At 44.3% G+C, this 24,637-nt stretch overlaps 1 protein-coding gene across 1 annotated transcript in view; it reads left to right on the top strand.

Moving 5' to 3' along the window:
• MFGE8 (milk fat globule EGF and factor V/VIII domain containing) overlaps positions 1–24,341 on the top strand; it is a 141,773-nt gene extending 117,432 nt beyond the window's left edge. Inside the window, exons 9-10 of the mRNA XM_040342406.1 lie at positions 18,099–18,254; positions 23,576–24,341. Coding sequence (XP_040198340.1) covers positions 18,099–18,254; positions 23,576–23,719 — 300 coding nt within the window. The 3' untranslated portion in view covers positions 23,720–24,341. The remainder of the gene's footprint in view (positions 1–18,098; positions 18,255–23,575) is intronic.
• The last annotated feature ends 296 nt before the right edge of the window (positions 24,342–24,637 follow it).

The following is a 24,637-nucleotide window of genomic DNA, read 5'->3' as shown; positions in this document are numbered from 1 at the left end:
GCCGATCGCAGGTGCCAGGCGCACCTCGTGGCCGCCAGGCACGCGCACCGGCACCTGACTGACGTTGCGGGCGTGCACGCGTGCCTGGAGTCGTATAAAGACGGCCTCCCGGCAATTCAGAGCCACAATGTGGCCGTAAAAATCCGCCGTGCGGGCGGGAAGTGGTGAATGAACATCTTAAAATATGGATGCCTTTACACCCCTGCATTTTGATGTGGTGCATAAGCAAAAAAATAAATAAAAATGCTTGCTCCGTTTTTGGTTCAGTTTCAGTCAGTGTATCTTTTGTAGTAATGAATAGTAGTGCATATAAAATGCACCTACAATGCTTAAAAAGCACCACATCTAAAATGCATTGTCTTATTGGACGCCCTTCACACCAGCTTTCCAATCAGGTCCACCTCTATTTTTCAGCCAGTGTTCTAACAATATGTTTCCCCTATCGGATGGGGTCCGGCCTGGACTGCGCAGGCGCAAACCGAGCCGACGGAATTCTCCGAGGCTGAACTGCTGATCGACAGCTGTAGACTGAGCATGCGCAATGAACACCGCGCTCGCTCCTGATTCTCAAGGCTGCTTATACACGCCGCTCTACGCTTGCTCTATACAGCAAGGGGCGGATGGTTTTCTGAAAGGGGCGGATATGGTTATAAGATACCGCATGATGGGCAGTGCTTTTTTGAAAGGGGCTGCTCAAAATCACATCCGCCGCTTTGAGAAAAGCACTGCCCATCATAAAGCACTGGCCATCATGCGGCATCTTGTAACCATATCCGCCCCTTGCTGTATTGAGATCTCAGCATTTATGACCATATCCACCCCTTTGAGAAAAGTATCCGCCCCTTGCTGTATAGAGCGAACGGAGAGCGGCGCGTATAACCAGCCCCAAGCATCGGGAGCGAGCGCCGTGTTCATTGCGCATGCTCTGTCTACAGCCGACCAACACCTGTTCAGGCTCAGAAATTTCCATGGCCTTCGGCTGCGCAAGCACGGCGCCTGCGCAGTCGAGGCCGGACCCTAGCCGATGGGGGGGAACCATCTCAACAAAACACCGGATCTGATCGGACGCTTCATGCAGGTCTATGGGCGGACGGATATAAACTGACTTGTGTCTGTTTACATCCACCTACCCCCGAGTCGTTCCCAGTCTGGCGTAAAAAACAGAAAAGGACTACAACCATTTGTTTTTTCGGACCGAAACATGGACCTGAGATAGATGGATGGTAAATGGATACAAAAACCTTATACAACCTTTTTAGATTTTAAGCTGGGCAGGGCCTTCTTAACCCTCTTGTATTTTATTGTATTGTAACTGTTCTATCGTCCTTTTATATTGTGAAGTGCTGCACAAACTGGTGGCGCTATATACAGTGCCTTGAAAAAGTATTCATTCATACACCTTGAAATTTTACACATTTTGTCATGTAACCAAAAACGAAAATGCCATTTATTGGGATTTTATGATAGACTAATGCAAAGTGGCACATAATTGTGAAGTGGAAGGAAAATGATAAATGGTTTTCCAAATTTTATACAAATAAATATGTGAAAGTGTGGTGTGCATTTATATTCAGCCCCCTTTACTCTAATGCCCCTAACTAAAGTCTAGTGGAATCAATTGCCTTTCAGAAGTCACTTACTTATATAGTCTACCTGTGTGTAATTTAATCTCAGTATAAATACAGCTTTTCTGTGAAGCCCTCAGAGGTTTGTTAGAGAACCTTAGTGAATAAACGGCATCATGAAGGCCAAGGAACACACCAGACAGGTCGGGGGGAAAAATTGGCAAAGTTTTAAAGCAGGTTTGGGTTATAAAAAAAATTAGGGCTGTGGAAACTAAAGATTAATTCCTCGATTAATCTTACATTTTTTTTGATCGATCAAAATGCTTTTGATCGGTACTAGTGGTGCAACGGATCGTAAATGATCCGTGATCAGAACGGGTCACCATATGCGGATCGGCACACCACGTGATCCATGGAGCTCCGCTGCTGCCTCGGCCATAGGAAAGGCCGCGGGTTCGGCCTAGCTCCCGGAGCGGCGGCCATCTTGGTCCATCGGCGGCGGCCTAGGTGAGCCTAGAGCAAGGCGCTGACGTCATTACCCGGCCTCAACTGCTCGTGTTCGGCTTGCTTCTCTGGTAAGACTAAGCAAGCTCTAATCTTCCTATACAGTGGGGGGAGATGTCTGTGGATATTACAGTGGGGACTATATATGGTGGTTATCTGAAAAATGTATGTGCGTTATAATTAATCGAAATTGGTCGATTAATCGATAAAAAAAATAACGATTAATCGAACACGAAAATTTTAATCAGTAACAGCCCTAAAAAAAAATATCCCAAGCTCTGATTATCTCGCATAGCACTGTTTCGATCCATCATTCGAAAATGGAAAGAGTATGGCACAATTACAAATCTACCAAGACATGGCCGTCCACCTAAACTGACAGGCCGGACAAGGAGACCATTAAATCAGAGACGCAGCCAAGAGGCCCATGGTAACTCTGGAGGAGCTGCAGAGATCCACAGCTCAGGTGGGATAATCTGTCCACAGGACAACTATTAGTCGTGCTCTCCACAAATCTGGCTTTTATGGAAGAGTGACAAGAAGAAAGCCATTGTTGAAAGAAAGCCATAAGAAGTCCCGTTTGCGAGATGCCATTTGGAGGACACAGCAAACATGTGGAAGAAGGTGCTCTGGTCAGATGAGACCAAACTTTAACTTATTGGCCTAAACGCAAAACGCTATGTGTGGCGAAAAATTAATACTGCACATCTACTGTGAAACATGGTGGTGGCAAACATCATGTTGTGGGGATTATTTTTTTCAGCAGGGACAGGGAAGCTGGTCAGCGTTGATGGGAAGATAGGTGGAGCCAAATACAGGGCAATCTTAGCAGAAAACCTGTTAGAGTCTGCAAAAGACTTGAGACTGGGGTAGAGGTTCACCTTCCAGCAGGACAACAACCCTAAACATACAGCCATGAGGCATAGCAAGACTGACAGCCACAAGCATGACACCCAGAGGCAGAGGCATGATGGAACCTGTAGTTTTGCAACAGCTGGAGGTCCGTTAATTGCATATCCCTGGTTTAGATCAAAGCATATTCATGTGTTAGAATGACCCAGTCAAAGTCCAGACCTAAATCCAATTGAGAATCTGTGGCAAGACTTGAAAATTGCTGTTCACAGAAGCTCTCCATCCAATCTGACAGAGCTTGAGATATTTTGCAAAGAAGACTGGGCAAAAATGTCACTCTCTAGATGTGTAAAGCTGGTAGAGAAATCCCTAAAAGACTTGCAGCTGTAATTGCAGTGAAAGGAGGTTCTGCAAAGTATTGAGGGGGGCGCAATATAAATGCTCACCACACTTTTCACATATTTATTTGTAAAAAAATGTTGAAAACCATTTATAATTTTCCTTCCACTTCACAATTATGTGCCACGTTGTGTTGGTCTATCACATAAAATCCCAATAAAACACATTTACGTTTTTATAGTTGTAAAAAATTTCAAGGGGTATGAATACTTTTTCAAGGCACTGTACAGTACATCCTGTATTATAATAATATTATTAATAATAATAACATCCGGCAGTCTAAAGATCCAACATGGGTCCACCACAGTCTACTGTCAAAACGCAAACAAAAAAAACTGGATGGGCACAGATGTCACAAAAGTGGTGGCCCCTAATTCTTCTCCAATTTGCCTAGAGGACCTCCTGAAGGATGCCCTGCTGCACAGCAATGTGCCCCGTGTGACCGTATACTGTGCTGCCAGTCTGGTTTTGTTAATCAGCTGATGTTTTTTCATTGTGCACTTCCACTCCTCCTATACAGATTGTTGGAGAATGCATTTCCTCTTATTATCATTAACCTCAATAAATAACTTATAACTGTAAAGTGTTTTAATAAGTTACAGGACGGGTGAATGAGCAGTGAATGTACATTCTGGGTGTCGTACTGCGAGGATGAGAAGACACTAGATCAGGGTGAAGGAGTCTGTACACATCAGTGAACTGTATAGAATATCAATGAATGGCTTCCATCTCTATGATCATAGGCCAGGCTTTATTGTGGGAAAGGGGCGAGGGGAGTTCTCGGAGGGACCGATTTTTTGCAGTTGTAGCAATTAAGTCATTCAGCTGTTTTCTGTCATGTTCACTCCTAACAGTTTCACACGCATTAAATGATGTATGGTGATCTGGGCTTCTGTTCTCATAGGCAAGACCCGCATCTCCCACTCATATCTGTGCCAATCTGTTCATTTCAATTTAGGACGGTCTGCAAAATACAGTAGAAGAATGCTGTACGCTAATTTAAAGCCTGCTATTACTTAAAACTTCAAAATAAGCACAAGAGGGATTATTTCCCTTCAATGTGCCGTGTTCCCTGTGCTTCTGTCTTCACCCTCTTATCGCCCCCCCCCAGTCTTCCTGTGTGGTGGGGGGTAATAGAATTGAGGAGCTGTCCCAGGCTGCAAGAGTCTATACAGTATTAAATACCAGAGCTACAATTACAACACTATGCCATCTATAAATAATCAGTAGTGTTATACACATAGGTACAACTGTAGAAGCATGTATTAATAAATATGTGAAAATACAATAAAATTCCAAATGTATAGTCCTCGTGCCAACATTATCTTCAAGAGTGCTGGAATGTGCCCACCCTTCCTGTCAGCTCCTCCATTCATAGAAGCCATACTACAACTTCCATGAATGAAACACGATCTTTGAATGTAAGGGGCAGATAGACTTCCATTCCATAGATTGGTGGTCTAACTGTGGCCTGAGGGCCCTTTTATTGCCCTTATGCAGCTTTTGCGGCACCATTTCTCTCATTGATGCAATTCATTATTTCCTTCTACTGACACCAATGACGAGGCACCATTCTTTCCACCGACAAGAATATTGGGGCATAATTCCCCATTGACGGCAACAGTGGGGCCCTATTCTTTCCACTGGCTCCAAGGATGGGCCATACTTATAGGCCTTCCACTGTAATAAACATTTGTGAGGAACACTATTCCTCCCACTGATATCAAAGGTGAAACACTTTTCCTTCCACTAATGCCAACAAATGGAGCACTTTTTCTCCTACTGTCACCTATGATGGGGAACTATTTCTTGCACTGACACAGGTAGGGCATTATTTTTTCTACTGATACCAATGATGGGACACTATTTCTCCCACTGATACCAATGATGGGACACTATTTCTCCCACTGATACCAATGATGGGACACTATTTCTCCCACTGATACCAATGATGGGACACTATTTCTCCCACTGATACCAATGATGGGACACTATTTCTCCCACTGATACCAATGATGGGACACTATTTCTCCCACTGATACCAATGATGGGACACTATTTCTCCCACTGATACCAATGATGGGACACTATTCCTCCCACTGATACCAATGATAGGACAATATTCCTCTCACTGATACCAGTGATGGGGCACTATTCCTCCCACTGATACCAGTGATGGGACACTATTCCTCCCACTGATACCAGTGATGGGACACTATTCCTCCCACTGATACCAGTGATGGGGCACTATTCCTCCCACTGATACCAGTGATGGGGCACTATTCCTCCCACTGATACCAGTGATGGGGCACTATTCCTCCCACTGATACCAGTGATTGGGCACTATTCATCCCACTGATACCAGTGATGGGGCACTATTCCTCCCACTGATACCAGTGATGGGGCACTATTCCTCCCACTGATATTAGTGATGGGGCACTATTCCTCCCACTGATATTAGTGATGGGGCACTATTCCTCCCACTGATATTAGTGATGGGGCACTATTCCTCCCACTGATACCGGTGATGGGGCACTATTCCTCCCACTGATACCGGTGATGGGGCACTACTCCTCCCACTGATACCGGTGTTGGGGCACTATTCCTCCCACTGATGCCCAATTTTTTTTTTCACACCTACTGACCACCAAGCCAGCGGCATTTTCTACTCCCACGGGCTACAGTCCAGCCCTCCTAAAGTCTGACGGGCCGTAAACTGGCCCCTTTGTTTAAAAAGTTTGGAGACCCCCACCATCGATCAAAAATGTTTAGACTTCAGTATCCCCCTCACCCTCCTTTAATTTACCAAAGCAAATGACGAGAGAGCAAGGGACAGGGCCAAATCCCGCTCTCTGTGTCAATAGACACAGACAGTGAGGCTTGGGACCGACCCTGTAGGATTGACTTTGTATGGGGGCACTCAGCAGATAGGAGAAGCCAGTAGCCCCAGCGGGGGACCCGGGAAGAGGAGGTTCTGGCGCTCTGTGCAAAACCATTACACAGATCAGGTAAGTATAAACCTGTTTCTGTTACTTTTTTTTAAAAAGCCTTTACAATCACTTTAATGGCACCCCCACGCATTGGCAAACGCACACCGCACAATTTTACAAAAGGGTCAGGGACTTCTTTCCCTGTGTTTCTTACGGGTAGGGCAGCCAATACATTTTAACTACAAGTAACATGTGGGATTGTGCAAAAAACACAGAAAATGTCAGACCACACTGGTGTGGACCCAGCCTGAACTAAAAGCCAGCGGCACAAGGAAGATAGAACATTGAAAGTGGTAGTAAACCGCCAGAAAAAAAATAAATAAATTGGGCCTCCTTTCAGGTTTAAGTCATAATGTACTGATATGCACCGCATACAAGCACATTATGACAGCCTTGCCTGTACACAGAGCCCTCCAGCGCAGCACTGTCACGGCTCCCCTGGGCATCCATCTTCACCCGGTCTTCATTCCGGGCTCGTGGACTCTGGCTCTATGAATGGCCAAGGCCACGATGATGTCACTTCTGTGCATGCGCCGGAGCCCTGGCTCCAGCACAAAGCTCTGAAGGTATGCTGTCCCTTCAGAGTGTATGTGCCGTTGACACTGTGCAAGTTTAGGAGATATTCATTATAGGCTTACCTGTAGGTGTAGGTTAAAAAGTGGGCTTTACTTTTACTTTAAGGTAATGCTTATTTTGCCTTTTTTTTTTTTTTTATTAGGCGCCGAATATTGGGCAGCAACGGCTGGTTCTATAGAAACTGGCCAACCTTTGGCCCATGTGTACGGCAGCCAGTCCAATAGAAACAGCCGGTCCGTCGAAGGGGCATGGCTGAAAAAGCGCTGGAACTGTGTGTATCCCAGAGAGCAGCCGCCCATTCACAAAGCGCCGCGAGACTCGCACATGCGCAGTAGGAAACAAGGCTCCACTGCCTGTTTCCCTTTAGTGAGGATGGCGCCGCCGGGACCTGCCGCGATTGAGGGATCGGACTGGGGGGGGGCGACATCGCGGGTGCCTAGGACAGGTAAGTGTCCTTATTAAAAGTCAGCAGCTACAGTGTTTGTAGTGGCTGACTTTAAAAAAAAAAAGAAAAATTGTGGGTGGAACCCCTCTTTAACATCAGATTGTTAGTACAGCGAGCTCCTCCCAAACTCTTCAGTTTCAACCCGCTGGGTTGAACGAAAAAGACTGCTAGTGTGTACCAGGCTTTGGGTAAACTTGGGCTTTACCCAGGCAATGTAATCCAAAAAGACCAAATTTAGGTGCCACTCAGGTAGAGAGGTAAAGTCCAGCTAGGCCACTCTGAGCGTAGGCAAGGACAGGGAGTTCACCCTAGCTCCAAGCTCCAGCAATGTCAAAGGAAAAGGTCCATAAGCCGCACATCATGAAGCAGACCCATGTGCAGGGTTGCCAACGTTCAGTAAATTTACGAACAGTTTGTAAAATCTGTACACTTTGCATCTGTCCCATAACAGGCCTAAATGTCTTCTCCAAGGTAATGGAGAAAGAAGTTGTACAACAGCTACAACTCCATCTAGACACCCATAAATCACTCGATCCGTTTCAATCGGGTTTCCGTCCTGGTCACGGAACAGAAACAGCGCTACTCAAAATATGGGATGACGCCCTCGAGGCAGCAGACGAAGGAGAATCTTGTCTTCTAGTACTGTTGGACCTAAGCGCTGCTTTTGACATGGTAGACCACGGATTACTACTGACTCGGCTAACTGAAGTAACTGGAGTCGCGTAAAGTGATTTATCTTGGTTCTCCTCCTTCTTGGAAAACTGATCACAAACAGTGAAACTGGGGCCTTTCACTTCTGAAAAACGGACGGTATCATGTGGAGTCCCTCAGGGATCCCCTTTGTCGCCTGTTCTGTTCGAAATTTATCTCCGCCCTCTTTTTGAAATCCTCAGCAACCAGAAGTTACTCCTATCACTCTTATGCTGATGATATACAACTGTATTTTTGCATATGCAACAAAAAGGATCAATTTTACGGACTTGAGAAATACCTTACTCTTACTCAGAAAACTGGATGACAACGAGTTATCTTAAACTCAACGGTTCGAAAACAGAACTTCTGTTTCAAGCCGACCGGAAAAAGCATCCAACGACAACATGGTCACCTCCGCCCATTCTGGGTAAAACTATCACCCTTATCTCCAAAGTCAAGAGTCTCGGAGTCATCTTTGATACCAACATGACAATGGATGCACAAATAGGGTCAGTAGTCAGCGGATCGCACCATCTGCTGCGCCTACTACGCAGACTCGCCCCCTTTATCCCCAAAGAAGACATTGCAGTCGTGGTAGGAACAATTATCAATTCCAGACTCGACTATGCAAATGCCATCTACCTCGGACTTCCCAAATTCCAAATCACTCGTCTGCAAGTTGTTCAAAATACGGCCGCACGATTAGTGACCGGCAAAAAAACATGGGAATCAATCTCGCCTGCACTGAGAGCCATTCATTGGTTGCCAGTAAAAGACAGAATCTCCTTCATAAGTGCATTCAAGGAAACGCCCCCCAATATCTATGCGAAAAAATAAAATCTCATAACCGCAATCGTATTCTGCGATCCACCAATCAAAACCTAGTCCAGATTCCCAAAGCCAGATACAAGTCCAAAAGAGATCGAAGGTTTTCCGTCCAGGAACCACGACTGTGGAACGCTCTCCCAACCACCATCCGTTTGGAGGGGGACCACTTGGCCTTCAGGAGAAAGATTAAAACCCATCTCTTCTGAGGTCAAGGGGTTTCACCCACGAAAGGGTTACAGCGCCCAGAGGCGATTCAGTTCGCATATAAGTTTTTCACTCACTGTCCTTGAATGTCCATTACGGACATGTAGGCTGCATGTCTGTAACTGACATTCATGGACAGATGCAACAATTATGGATTTTACAAACTGTTTGTAAATTTACTGAAAGTTGGCAACCCTGCCCATGTGCATGAAATGAGATGAATGGCAGCCTCAGCCTGGACTCCAGACAGACCACGCCCCCCCAATGTGTTTTGCCCCGTCCCTTGGATAAGCCCATGTTTAAGCTACAAGGGGTGGAGCGAAACATGTTTGGGGCGTGGTCTGGGTAGAGGCGGCCATTCATCTCACTTTGTGCACAATGGGTCTGCTTCATTATGTGCGGCTTATGGATCTCTTCCTTTTACATTTACCCAGGCAATGTTCTAGAGTAGAATCCTTAGTCATCAGTCATGTAACTTATTGCATTAATATTCACTATTCGAATCTGATGTGGATGTGGGCTCTGGCATGGATTAAGGAGTACTGTTCGTAGAAGGGTGTTTACTAGTAGCCAGGCACACTTGTTCCTTTATGCTTGAAGCAAAAAAAGATGTTTAGCGGAGCTTTCTTTGTATTAAATGAAATGTTATTACCGTTTTCTTATTGGTTATAAGGGTTTGCATGTTGGCACTCACTTGTTATATTGAGTAATTGTGTTTATGGCAGGGGTCATTAATAATTAATAAACCATTAATCTATACAGTGAAGTCTGTGGTTGGAATTTGCTGCTGTAAGACTAAGATGACTGATGCTTTGTTATATTATATGTCACTTTAGAGTACACAATTTATTCCACAGCTGCCATGGTGCTGCTGAAGACTTGTAGCAGTCTGCAAATGTAAATGCTGCACTTAACTGGTAAAATATTGGAACTATAAGACCCAAGGCTCCAGCACAGGACATTTTCTGGTGCAGATCAGAAATTTTGTTGCCCAAACTATTTGACCTGAAACTCTGTGTTTTTTAATGTTTTTTTTTTTTTCTTTTCTTTTTATGCAAGTATATATTCTTAAAGCGGAGGACCCCCCCCCCCCATTTTTTTTTTTAAAAGCCAGCAACTACAAATACTGCAGCTGCGTACTTTTAAAAAATGAACACTTACCTGTCCAGCGCACCCGCAAAGTCAGCAGACGAGCAATCGCTCAGTCCTCGGATTCTGCCGCCGCCATGCTCGGTGAGGGAATCGGGAAGTGAAGCCTTGCGGCTTCACTGCCCGATTCCCTACTGCGGATGCGCAAGTGCACAGCGAGCCGTCACTGGTCCCCGCTCTCTCCTGGGAACACTGTGCGGGAATGCGAAAGGGCGTGACAGGTATCTGCACCCCCCTCCCCCTGAAAGGTGTCAAATGTGACACTGGAGGGGGGGGAGGTTCCGAAAAGCAGAAGCTCCACTTTTGGGTGGAACTCTGCTTTAAAGCTGAACTCCATCTTTTGATACACTTAACTAGATGCCGACCAGCCACCGCAGTTCTACGGCGGCAGGTTGGCTCTCCTGCACGAGAGCCCGTAGCTCTACGTCGGCTCTCTAAGCAGCCACTAGGGGCGCGTGCGCACCGCCGGAGGCATGCGTGCCCCCCCCCGCTCGATCGCCCGGCGGTCGTGATCACCGCCGGGCACCCGCGATCGATCGTTAGAGTGAGAACCGGGAGCTGTGTGTGTAAACACACAGCTCCCGGTCCTGTCAGGGGAGAAATGCCTGACCGTCTGTTCATACAATGTATGAACAGCGATCAGTCATTTCCCCTAGTGAGGCCACCCCCCTACAGTTAGAACACACCCAGGAAACATAATTAACCCCTTCCTTGCCCTCTAGTGTTAACCCCTTCCCTGCCAGTGGCATTTTTATAGTAATCAATGCATTTGTATAGCACTGATCGCTATTAAAATGCCAATGGTCCCAAAAATGTGTCAAGTGTCCTCCGTATTGTCGCAGTACTGAAAAAAATCGCTGATCGCCGCCATTACTAGTAAAAAAAAATATTAATAAAAATGCCATAAAACGACCCCCTATTTTGTAAACGCTATAACTTTTGTGCAAACCAATCAATAAACGCTTATTGCGATTTTTTTTTTTTTACGAAAAATATGTAGAAGAATACGTATCGGCCTAAAATGAGGGGAAAAAAACGTTTTTATATATTTTTGGGGAATATTTATTATGGTAAAAAATATAATTTTTTTTCAAAATTGTCGCTCTATTTTTGTTTATAGCGCAAAAAATAAAAACCGCAGAGGTGATCAAATACCACCAAAAGAAAGCTCTATTTGTGGGGGAAAAAAGGACGCCAATTTTGTTTGGGAGCCACTTCGCACGACCGCGCAATTGTCAGTTAAAGCGACGCAGTGCCGAATCGCAATATGGTCCGGGGCTTAAGTGGTTATAAACCCTTTACAACCACTTTTTGCTACAGGTAAGCCTATAATGAGGCTTACCTGTAGCTATCCTGGATATCTCCTAGACCTGCACAGCCCCGGGCCAATCACAGCGCTGGAGCCGCGATACCTGGAAGTAACACCCGGGATAGATGCCGGCCCCTGAGCGGTGAACAAGGACGACTGCATTCAGATAAAATACTTTGTGACTTCCTTTATGAGATGAAATGTGCCAGGAGGTCATAAGGACAATGCACTGCATCCTCCATGGGATCATCCTGTCACTCATGCTCTGCTATGTTTTCCTTCTCCGCTGATTTAGCAGGATGCGACACGTAGAATGCAAAGTTTGTGATTTCTGTGTTTATTGAACATCTCATTCATTTTCAGGAAGAGCAAATCTCCCTGACAGCTCCTGGTTATCTGGATCCAATAGACAGGCAGCCTACAATGACGACATGTATAGCGAGCCGCAGTTGCATCACGCCGGCTGTACAATGTTCCCTCATTCTGCAGCATTTTAATGTCTTCTGTATTTACTTTCCATACACTGTTCCATCTGACTGATGGAGCCATTGATGGTTTGTTAGTTTATTCCGAGATCATGAAGAGAGCTCATTAGATCACAGTAGATGTCATGCGTGGAAGTCAACCAGCTACACAACCATAACAGCGGATAATGGCGCTTTTTATTGGATACGGAAATGCAATTTCAGTCACTGAGAATAAAGTTGATGATATCTCGGTCTTTGTTGTGTTTCTGAGACTCTTTGATATTCGGACCCCTCTATGTCGTTTTTTATGAGGTTTTAATGCTTTCCGTGGCTGAAAGCAGCCCAGTGTAAATAAGCCGTCACTGTGATGTGCACAATGCTGTTTCAGCTTGAAAACAGATGTTATCATTATGGCCCTTGGCTTGTTGTGTTAGGTTCCCTCGTTGAGTTTTTATGGATGTTTTTTTTATTTTTCGGGAACTCGACTGTGACTGAATAACTTACTTGGTCCTCCAATCGTTTTTGTATTTTCATCCACATAAGATTGATCCTTTAAAGTTCAGTCCCTTTAACCACTTATATACCAGGCACTTTCACCCTTTCCTGCTCAGGGCAATTTTCAGCTTTCAGCGCTGTCGCACTTTGAATGACAATTGCGCGGTCATGCTACACTGTCCCCAAACTACATTTTTATAATTTTCTTTCCACAAATATAGCTTTCTTTTGTAGGTATTTGATCACCTCTGCGGTTTTAATTTTTGCTAAACAAACTAAAAAAGACATCTTTTTAAAAAAAAAAATGCTTTTCTTTGTTTCTGTTATAAAATTTAGGGCCGGATTCACGTACAGCCGCGTAAAATTGTGCGGGCGTAACGTATCTGATTTACGTCGCACCTCCGCAACTTACACGGGCAAGCGCTGTATTCTCGAAGCACTTACTCCGTAAGTTGCGGCGGTGTAGCGTTAATCGGCCGGCGTAAGCCCGTCTGATTCAAATTTGGATCAGGGGGGCGTGTTTTATGTAAAACTACTGTGACCCGATGTGATTGACGTTTTTGTGGGAACGGCGCATGCGCCGTCCGTGGAATTTCCCAGTGTGCATTGCTCCAAAGTACGCCGCAAGGACGTCATTGGTTTTGACGTGAACGTAAATGACGTCCAGCCCCATTCACGGACGACTTACGCAAACAACGTAACGTTTTCAAAATTTTGACGCGGGAACGACGGCCATACTTAACATTGTTACGCCGCACTTATGCCCCATAGAGCAGGGGCAACTATACGCTGGGAAAAGCCTAACGTAAACGTCGTAACTTTACTGCGTCGGCCGCGTGTATATTCGGGAATTCGCGTATCTAGCTAATTTGCATACTCGACGCGGAATTCGACGGAAGCGCCACCTAGCGGTCAAAAAAAAATGCAGTTAAGATCCGACGGCATAAGAGACTTGGGCCTGTCCGATCTAATGAATATCTATGCGTAACTGATTCTAAGAATCAGGCGCATAGATACGACGGGTCGGATTCTGACTTACGACGGCGTACATGGCGCTGCGCCGTCGTAAGTCCTTTTAGAATCTGCCCCTTAGTTTTGTCCTTCACTGACGGGCACTAATGAGTCAGCACCCATGGGCACTACCGATGGGCACCGATTAGGAGGCACTGATGTGTATAATTAATAGGCACTAATATGCAGCACTGATGGGCACTGACAGGTGGCATTGGACACTAATATGCAGCACTGATGGGCAGCACTGATTGGACATGTACTGACAGGTGTTAATGGTGGGCACTGATTGGCACTATAGTGGGCACTGATTTGCACTGGTGGGCACTGATTGGCACTTTATTGGGCACTGGCAGGAGGTTATGATTGGGCACTGACTGGGCACCGATTGGCAGTGTATGGGTACGTTTGATGGGGGCTGTGTTGATAATCAACGTGCTTATTATCAGCACAGACCCCCTTTTAACAGGAAGAGCCGTTGATCGTCTCTTCCTGTCAGCGCGAACCGAGGAAAGACGTTTACCGGCACTTCCTGGTTCATGCGATGATCAGCTTTGGTCACAGCTGATCACATGGTAAAAAGCCTCTGTCAGAGGCTTCTTGTCATGATCGGAGATGCAGCCTGTCAGACTGACACGCCGCACTCGTGATCGGCGCGCTGCATGCCCCCGTGAACTCTCGGTGGCATGTTACCCTGCTGGAAGTCATATGACGCCCAGCCAGGATAACGAAACCACTTCCCGGCCGTCAATCTGCTATAGGCCGGGCGGGAAGTGGTTAAAGTGTTACTAAACCCAGGACTCTGCATTCACTATATCTGATCTCCCACAGTACACAGAACATGGGAATCCAATTATTTTAGTAAATATAAACGGCTAAATATTAATTTTTTCCCCATCAGCAGTATATAGCAGTCTTGTGACTTCTATCAGTGTTTAGCCAAGCACTTGTTAAAGATTATAGGAGGAGTTTTCTGACTGTCCTATGAGACTGCAAGACCCCTGACCCTCTGTCTAGGCAGTGTTGATTGGCCCTGTGCTGATCACATACATACACCCTCCCAAGAAAAACAAAAACAAAAAAACACCCTAGCAATAAACACAAAACTGAGCATATATAGTCTGACTTCATAGGCTCTGTATTTTCAAGAAATTATCAGGGGACAGTGGAAGAAGGTACGGACCAGAGAAGACGAGATCAAGCATAATTTTTACACAATTCAGAGAAATTAACCACTTTTGTTCCACCGAAAGTTTAACAAGCATGCTTTACTTGCATATACAGACTGATTTTACTGTTGTGGGTTCAGTAACACTTTAATTTTGACTCTTCAGTTCATGAAAGATTCTGGCATTTGCATTATCCTTACAAGACCTTATTTGTTATAATGGGCCACTGCCAAGGGCAGCATTAACCACTTAACCTCAGATTTACCCCCTTTCTGGCCAGGCCATTTCTTAGCAATATGGCACTGCGTTTTATTTAACTGACAATTGCGTGGTCGTGTACACTGTACACAAATAAATTGTATGTCGTTTTTTTTTTTTTCACAAATAGAGCTTGCTTTTGGTGACATTTTGATAACCGCTGCGTGTTTTTTTTGCACTATAAACAAAAAAGCCCAACAATTTTGATAAAAATTAAATATATATTTTTTTACTTTCTGCTATAAAACATATACAATAGAAAAAAATGAAAAAAATTTGCATAAGTTTAGGCCAATATGTATTCCTCTTTATATTTTTGGTAAAAAAAAAATCCCAATGAGTGTATATTTAGCATCTACAAACTTTGGGATATTATGGATTATTTATTTATTTATTTATGTACTAGTAATGGCGGCAATCAGCAACTTATAGCGAGACTGCGATTCTTGCGGTGGACACACTAATACAGTGATCAGTGCTAGAAATATGAACTGTCACTGTACTAATGACTCTGGCTGGGAAGGGGTTAAAGAGGAGTTCCACCAAAAAATGAAACTTCCTCTTAACCCACTCCTCTCCCCCTTACATGCCACATTTGGCATGTATTTGTTTGGTTGGGGGAGTGGGGGCTTCAGGAGAAGGGGACTTCCTGTCCCACTTCCTCCTTCCGCCGAGGGGCTGCAAAGGCAATTAAGCTTAATCGCCTTTTAGCAGCCCCTCCCTGTAGGCGATCGCCTAGGACACACGTCAGGTCCTAGGCGATCGCCTGTCCAATCAAACAGCGCAGCGCCGGGCCGTGCGCGCATGCGCAGTGGGTGCCCGGCCGTGAAGCCGAAAGCTGTCACGGCCGGGTGCCCACAGTGACAATGAAGACGCTGGCCGGGGAGGGGGGGAGAGGAGCGGACCCCCGGCCGGCGCGTCGCTGGAGCAGGTAAGTGTCAGTTTATTAAAAGCCAGCAGCTACACTTTTTGTAGCTGCTGACTTTTAATAAACTTAAAAAATTGGTGGAAAACCCCTTTAACATCAGGGGTGATCAAAAGGTTAACTGTGTGCCTAGCTGGTGTTTGTGTACTGTGGGGGAGGTGCTTTTACTAGGGGAAGACATGGATCCTCTTCTCTGCTTTGCCGGAACACAGGATCCATGTCTTCCCTACTGACAGAATGACAATCTGCCTTGTTTACATAGCTGTGTGCCCTGATGTGTACCCCATAATGTGCCCTTCTCCCATGTAATGTGCCTAGCTCTTAACATGTTCTGCTCCCACGTAATGCGGCCTGTTCTCATATAATGTGCCCCGTTGCCCCCCCCCCCCATGTAATTTGCTCTGCTGACCCTCATGTATTGTTTCCTGCTGCCCCTGTGTACTGCGGCCTCCTGACACCCTGCACTTTGCCCTCTATACACTGCCTATCTCAAGTTGGACCTAGAATTGCGCATTTGTGCAGAAAAAAAACACACTTTTTACATGAAATGATTATATTTTAAGAACGATTCTATTATTTAATGCTATTTTTAAAAATAAGTGTTCTTTCAGCTTGCCGATCACACTTCTGTTGCAACAACCACCATTTTATTCTCTAGGCTAGGGTCTCTACTAAAAAAAAAAATCATGTTTCGGTGTTCCAAGTAACTTTCTAGCAGAAATAATGACTTTTTTTTTTACTTGTAATCAACAAATATCAGACAAGCTTTTGTCTTTAAATGGTTAAACTTCCTTCTACAGTTCTTTCCTTTGATAAAAGAATGAAGAAATACTTTTGTTTCCACTTATTCACACATTGTAATAAAACTTGGCAGGCTGCCTGGATTTTGTTTATCCAGCTGTTAGAACTCTCTGCACTTGTTAGAGAGCACCATAACCTGCTGTTTTGAAGATCGGGAAGAAAAAAAAGATGGTGATTTTGATTCTTCAACATTAATCGTGCAGCTCTATGTAAATGTGAACATTATTTCAGGGGTTCCCTGAGATCTCAAACTTACGCCAAGGGTTCCCCCAAGGTAAAAAGATAGAGAAACCCTGTTTTGTGGTGTTCCCTTCTTCTGGCTGATAAGGGAACACCCAAAAGTGCATAATATGGCTACAAACCTTTTATGAAACAACCTATTAAATGACATATGTTTGCAACAGTTAAAAAAAAAAATTACTAAAATTGGTTATAAAAGATGGACGGTTATGTACTTTATTGCAGTGTTTCCCAACTCCAGTCCTCAAGGCACACCAACAGGTCATGTTTTCAGGATTTCCCTCAGATGAAACGGCTGTGGTAATTACTAAGGCAGTGAAATTGATCAAATCACCTGTGCAAAATAATGGAAAGCCTGAAAACATGACCTGTTGGTGTGCCTTGAGGACTGGAGTTGGGAAACACTGCTTTATTGTATAACCCAGGGATCTCCAAATGTTTCAGACAAAGGGTCAGTTTATTGTCCTTCAGACTTTAGGAGGGCCGGATTGTGGCCAGCAGGGGCAGAAAATGTCACGGGCTCAGAATGAGAAGAAATATGGCCTCAGGGTTGGTGGTCAGTAGGAGTAGGAGTAGCAAAAACGAAAAAAACTCTGGACAGCCGCACTCCAAAATGACTTAAAATAAAGTTGGTCTTTTAATGTAAAAAGTACATACAGGCACTGCAAACAACAGATACAGATTGGCCGACGCGTTTCACGCTGCAATTCAGCGCTTAGTCATGGCTTTTACATTAAAAGACCAACTTTATTTTAAGTCATTTTGGAGTGCGGCTGTCCAGAGTTTTTTTCGTTTTTGCTACAATCAGCATTGCCGGCACCCTGGTGGTTCAAACTACCCTTGATGATCTACGAGACTCACCTGGAGCGGTGAAAGAAATTGTCTAGGAGTAGGAGTAGTGCCCCTATTGGTAGGAGGAATAGTATCCCATCATTGGTATCAGTGGAAGAAATGGTGCCTCATTGTTGGTGTCAGTGGAAGGAATAGTGCCTTATATCAGTGAGAGGAATAGTGCCCCAAGGGCCGGATATAGGCAAGCAATGGGCCACATCTGGCCCTCGGGCCGCAGTTTGGAGACCCCTGGTATAACCTTACTCCAAAAAAGTGTAGGCTTTTCAGTATGTGTGTTTGTTTGTCTATATCATTTTTACAGAACTTGGCTTTTGGTTTGTGTAAAATGTGCGGATGTGTAAAAATCGCTATTCTGCTTTTCCATAGGTTGACATAGGATTTCCGAAGAAGATCACGGGAATTGTGACACAGGGTGCAAAAGACTTTGGAAACATTCAATATGTTGAATCATTTAAAGTGGCATACAGTGACAATGGCTCCACCTGGACAATATATCAAGACAACAAGACGAAGAAAGATAAGGTACCCCATATCTGTTCTCCCATGTAACAAATGTCCGTGTAAAACCACATCAGGTTCTGTACTTTAACCTCCTCCCGACTGCGCTATAACCCAATGATTGCTACAGCACGGTGGCACATTTCCGTAAGGGCGTCTATTGACATCCTCCCAGAACCCTGCCTCCCCCTTCCTGCATTGGGAGCCCTCCTCTTCCTGCATTGGGAGCCCTCCTCTTCCTGCATTGGGAGCCCTCCTCTTCCTGCATTGGGAGCCCTCCTTCAGACACAGCTGATCACAGATCGGAGTAAAGAGACCTTTAAAGTGGCTCTTTACCATGTGACCAGTGTCCGATTGCAGTGTAAACAGGATTTGCCGGTTATCGGCTCATGAGGAGAGAAGCCAGTAAACGGCAATTTACACAGGAGACATCTACACTGGTAATCTGGGCACCGATCATTAGTGCTACCAGTCGGTGCCCATCAGTGTAACCTTATCAGCTCACATCAGTGAAAGAGAAAAATTACTTATTTACACATTTTTATAACAAAAATAAAGAAGAAACCACCTTCTTTTTTTTTTTCACTGTACTACTCTGGGAGAGGGGTGATTAGGGATTGTGTATATATGTATATGTGTGTGTGTGTGTGTGTGTGTGTGTGTGTGTATATATATAATTTTTTTTTATTATTCTGTTACAGTGACGATCAATGTAACAGCAATGTTTTTAACCGTCATGAATGGGTTACGTAATAACAGCAGTGATTGCGATTGTGTGCTGATTGACCCACAGCTATCACACGATATAGTGTGCTGTGACTGTCTCAGCCAAAATATTTTTCACACATACCATGCAGGGCCCAGAAGTATTGAGCATTCAGTTTACCCAATAGACAGAAAAGTCAAGCCTATGCTATTTGCCAATAAAAACCTTCGTAAAAAAAAAAAAATCAATATTGAACCTCAAGTCACATATATCAGTTTCTAATACTTGTCAGTGGGTTCTGTGTACCTATGCTATTTTAATAATACAAACTTTTTGTAAAAGACAGAAAAGTCATGTGCAGAATTTTCCTCATTTTTTCTATATTCCAAATACAGCCAATCCTGAATTGTAACCCAGTAGTATTTATTAAAACCGAAATCCAGGTTTGCTGTCACTTTAAAATATTTAGTTTGGCCCAATTACTAAATGATTGGACTCTGTTAGTAGCATCAGCTAGAGTACAGTAAGCAGAACTGTGTTTCTGCAGCCGTACGGATGACTTCCCGTCTGCTGCCAGAACAAAATGGAGTCGGGCTTGGTGTTTCTCAGTCATTCAGAGGAAGCCCTGTATATTTTCATCAATGAATACAAGGCTTCCTCTGATTGGCTGAGATGGAGAGGAGGAGGGCTGAGGACGACATGATCTCCACCTCAGTCATTGATAAAAAATGCAAGGTTTTCTCTGGCTGGGAAGCATTCGGCCCAACTCGATTTTGTTCCAGCAGCAGATGGGAAGTCATCTGTACTGCTGCCGGAATACAGCACTGTGTACTGCTGTGGCTGATGCTACTACAGCAGGGGTGTCCAAACTTTTTTCAAAGAGGGACAGATTTGATGAAGTGAACATGCGTGAGGGCCGACCATTTTGATTGAAATTCTTTGAATCATTAAAATTCAGTCTAAGTGTGTACGTCTGAGCACTAATACACAGCCCAACAAGACTTATCTTGCCTTTGTGGCTGTGTGTGGTGAAGAGATGAGCTTGGGTGTGTTATTTGGATATACGGTATTTATCGGTGTATAACATGCATCTTCACTTTAAGAAGTAAGTTTCAGACAAAAAATTAAATTTTAAATTAAGAACTGTGAAGCAAAATAAGGATCAGTGCCCATAAATGCAGCCTAATCAATGCCCATGAATGCAGCCTCACCATTGCCATAAATGCAACCTTACCATTGGCATGAATGCAGACTCACCATTGCCATCAGTGCAGCCTGATCGATCTGCAGCCTCGGATGGGACATGGAGGGGGGTGGGACGAGCGCCAACAGATTGCATACAGGAGAATCTCCTTTTTACACGGCAGCCTCTTTAATACAAAGTCCCGCCTCCTACGATAGAACAGTCATCCAATGGCAGCCCAGGTGATGGGACTTTCTATTACAGACGTCGCAGAGTAAACAGGAGATTCTCCTGTATGTAATCTGACGGCACTCATCCCGCCTCCCTGTCCCATCCGAGGTAGTGCCAATAAATACAGTATATATCTTTTGCGGCCCTGGGGGCCACAAAAGATATATATATATATATATATATATATATATATATATATATATATATATATATATATATATATATATATATATATCTCCAAATTAACAGGGGGGCCACATTAAACAAGAATGCGGGCCGCAATTGGCCCCCGGGCCGGACTTTGGACATGCCTGTACTACAGTATAGTACAGGCTACACAGCATCGGAATCACTTTTAATGCAAATAGGTTGGCTCAAACAAAGTATTTAAAGTGACATGAAACAAGGACTTTGGCTTAAAGGGTCATCTATATTATTATTTATCAATACCGGAATTTAAAAAAATCTTAAATAAGCATCAGACCTGCAATTGGCTAAAATCAAAACCACTTTTACTAGTGGCGCACCGAAATTAACATTCTGGTGCCGAAAATTCAAGATGCACTAGGCCGAAACCGAAATTGACGAAAAAAATATAGGGCCAGATTCTTAATCTCTAAGTTGCGCGGTCGTATCTATGCGCCTGATTCTTAGAATCAGTTACGCATAGATTTTCCGTAGATCCGACTGGCGTAACTGTTACACCGTCGTATCGTAAATGCATATTTACACTGGCCGCTAGGTGGCGTTCCGTCGAATTTCGCGTCAAGTATGCAAATTAGCTAGATACGCGAATTCCCGAACGTACGCCCGGCCGACGCAGAAAAGTTACGCCGTTTACCTTAGGCTTTTCCCGGCGTATAGTTAACCCTGCTATATGGTGGCGTAAGTGCGGCATACCAATGTTAAGTATGGCCGTCGTTCCCGCGTCGAAATTTGAAAAAGTTACGCCGTTTGCGTAAGTCGTCCGTGAATGAGGCTGGACGTCATTTACGTTCACGTCTAAACCAATGACGTACTTTCGGCGTACTTTGGAGCAATGCACACTGGTAAATTTCACGGACCGCACATGCGCCGTTCGGGAAAAACGTCAATCACGTCGGGTCACAGTACATTTACATAAAACACGCCCCCCTGATCCAAATTTGAATTAGGCGGGCTTACGCCGGCCGATTTACGCTACGCCGCCGCAACTTACGGAGCAAGTGCTTTGAGAATACAGGACTTGCCCGACTAAGTTGCGGAGGCGTAATGTAAATCGGATACGTTACGCCGCCGCAAAGATACGCGGTTCTATGTGAATCTAGCCCATAATATGCAATTTAAAATATTGTTTTGTATTTGACTTTTTAATTAATATAATGAACTTAAATGAATATCCATTTATTGGCACCTTTTGAATCGGTGTTAAAAAAAAACCTGCTTGATTGCATTCTTTGGTGCTTATTTGGTCCGTTTAAAAAAAAAAAAAAAAAACACACCATAAAGACCCACCTCCCTATTGACATACATTGAAAATGCAGCAAGAACGCATTAAAAAATGTTCCCATGTTGCGTTTTTTTATGCATTTTTTGAGTCACATGACCTATGAAAAACAACCATAAGCACGGCAAAATTGCAGGCGTGTTCTGCAGCCAATATCTGCACCTTTTTCCCTTTAGGCACAATGCTGGAAACCCTGTTTTCGAGCCGATATTTTTCAGCTGCTGAAATTTCAGTGCATCACTATTTTTTACGTGTTCTGGTACGTGCAACAAATGGGTCTTGTATTATGCAGAATTAGAATCCCTTTCCCACCCGGGGGCAGGAAGGATTGGCGTCCATGTCACCACTGTAATAGTTGTCACATGATTGAAAGCTGGTCCCGCTAGATACCAATCTTTATCCCGGACTGAAAGAGGTCTTTGAGAGCGCGACCTTTGTGCTGGGAGAGCGCAGTGAGCCCGCGTAAAACACGTAAACATCGGGTGCCCGGTAAAACTGAAGAGGAAGACTAGGACAGCTGCACTCCAGAAAACGTTCCTTTTTAATAAAACTGGTCACAAAAATAACATGTCACAGCAAAAAATTTGAGGAAAAACTGATGCGTTTCACACTGTCATACAGTGATTAATCATAGCTATGATTAAGCACTGTATGACAGTGTGAAACGCATCAGCTTTTTCTCTAATTTTTGCTGTGACATGTTAATTTTGTGACCAGTTTTATTAAAAAGGAACGTTTTATGGAGTGCGGCTGTTCTAGTCTTCCTCTTCAGTTTTGCATGTCATTGCATTGCCGGCACCCTGGGTTTTGGATCTAGTGAGAAAGGGCCAGATTCACGTAGGGCAGCGGCGGCGTAACGTATCGTAGAGTGCCTGATTCACCAAGCACTTGCGATGAAAACTACGCCGGCGGCCTCCGGCGCAAGGCGGGCCAATTTAAATGGGTGTGTGCCATTTAAATTAGGCGCGCTCCCGCGCCGGACCAACTGCGCTTGCTCCGTTTCTTAACTCCCACCGTGCTTTGCGCGCCGTGACGTCATTTTTTTGAACGGCGACGCGCGCAGCGTAATTACGTATTCCCGGACGGCTTACGCAAACGACGTTATTTTTTACATTTCGACGCGGGAACGACGGCCATACTTTACACAGCAATACGATTGCTGTGTAAAGTTAAGGCACCAAAAAAACGACTAACTTTGCGACGGGAAACTAGACTAGCAGCGACATAGCGAACGCGAAAAACCGCCGGGGATCGCCGTAACTCCTTATTTGCATACCCAACGCTGGTTTACGACGCAAACTCCCCCCAGCGGCGGCCGCGGTACAGCATCTTACGATCCGACAGTGTAAAACAATTACACCTGTCGGATCTTATGGCTATCTATGCGTAACTGATTCTATGAATCGGTCGCATAGATGGAAACAGAGATACGCCGTCGTATCTCATTTGTGAATCTGGCCCCAAGTTCTTTGGTCTATCTGAGCGGTTACCCTTCTTCTCATCGGGTGCCCGGTAATGCTTATGTGTGGCGTTTGGACGTTCAAGCCTTACCCTTTTTTCCCCTGCACATAGGTATTAGGTATTAGGTGGTCGTAAATGGGGTTAATCTTGTTTAGTTCTCTTGCAAGCTTGTTCGATTAAAGTCTTCTCTTTTCAAGGTGGAGAAGTTTGCTTAGCTGACCATCCTACAGAGATTGGCGAATATTAACTTTCCAATTTAAACCTCTCTGCTCTTACAGCTATTTCTTGGAAACCGTGACAACTACTCCCACAAGAGGAATCTCTTCACGCCTCCATTTTCGGCCCGTTACGTGCGCGTTCTTCCTCAGTCGTGGCATGAACGGATCACCCTGCGTATGGAGCTTCTGGGCTGCGACGTTTAAGCAGAAGATGCCTAGAAGATGAACACATTGCACAGCAAGAGAGATCCTTTCCTTAATTTCTACCCATCATCCGTTCCTCACTTTCCTAAACTCACCCCGGCGGGGAGGCAATTATAACCTCACCAGGCAATCTCTAACCTGAACTAAAGTGAAGCAGACCTAACTCCTAACTAGAACCTGAGGTCAGAATGCCTCACTAAATCACAAAAACTACTAAAACTTGGTGCCCAAATAGATGTTTTGATGTATGTAGAGGTGACCTGTATCATCTGCTGTACAATGTTTTTGATGGCTGTAATAACGTTTTTTTTTTTTTTTAACCTGTTCAGTATTGTAAGGCTTGTGCAATGTTTTATTTTAAAGCCCAACTCTTTCCAAATTTTTTTTTTTATAGTGTGGGGAATGGTGACCATGTCTCAGATTTTTCTTGCTGTCCTTGTGCCCTTCAAGGAAATTTCTCCTCATTTCCTTTTCCCGTGACAAGAAATCGGAAGAAAGGCATCATGGCCAATCAGTACAATATGGAAAGGCAACAACAAAAAAATATTAATCAGAAGCTTTTATTGCTGTTTGTGCCTTTTTGTATTGGTGACCTTTTGTACCTTCTATTCTTGGTGTCACAGGCATAAGATCTAAGGGCAAATCTTCCCTATGAACTCAGACAGTAATAAAAAAAAATAGACATGTGCAATTCGTTTAGTTCCAAATTCGTTTTTTAACAAATTAGTTCATTCCGAATTTTTAAATTTCCGAATTTTTGCATATTCAAATTTCCGAAATTTTTAATCTGAAATCGGAAAATTAGAATTTCTGAATTTTCCTGAATTTCTGAAAAATGCAAAAAAAAAAAAGAATATAACGAAAGCGAACACATTTTTTCGGCAGTACACATGTGTAATAAAAACATGCCATTAGTTG

The sequence above is a fragment of the Rana temporaria genome, chromosome 3 (genome assembly GCF_905171775.1).
Source record: "Rana temporaria chromosome 3, aRanTem1.1, whole genome shotgun sequence".
NCBI lineage: Eukaryota > Metazoa > Chordata > Amphibia > Anura > Ranidae > Rana > Rana temporaria.
This window is presented reverse-complemented; position numbering and strand designations above follow the sequence as displayed.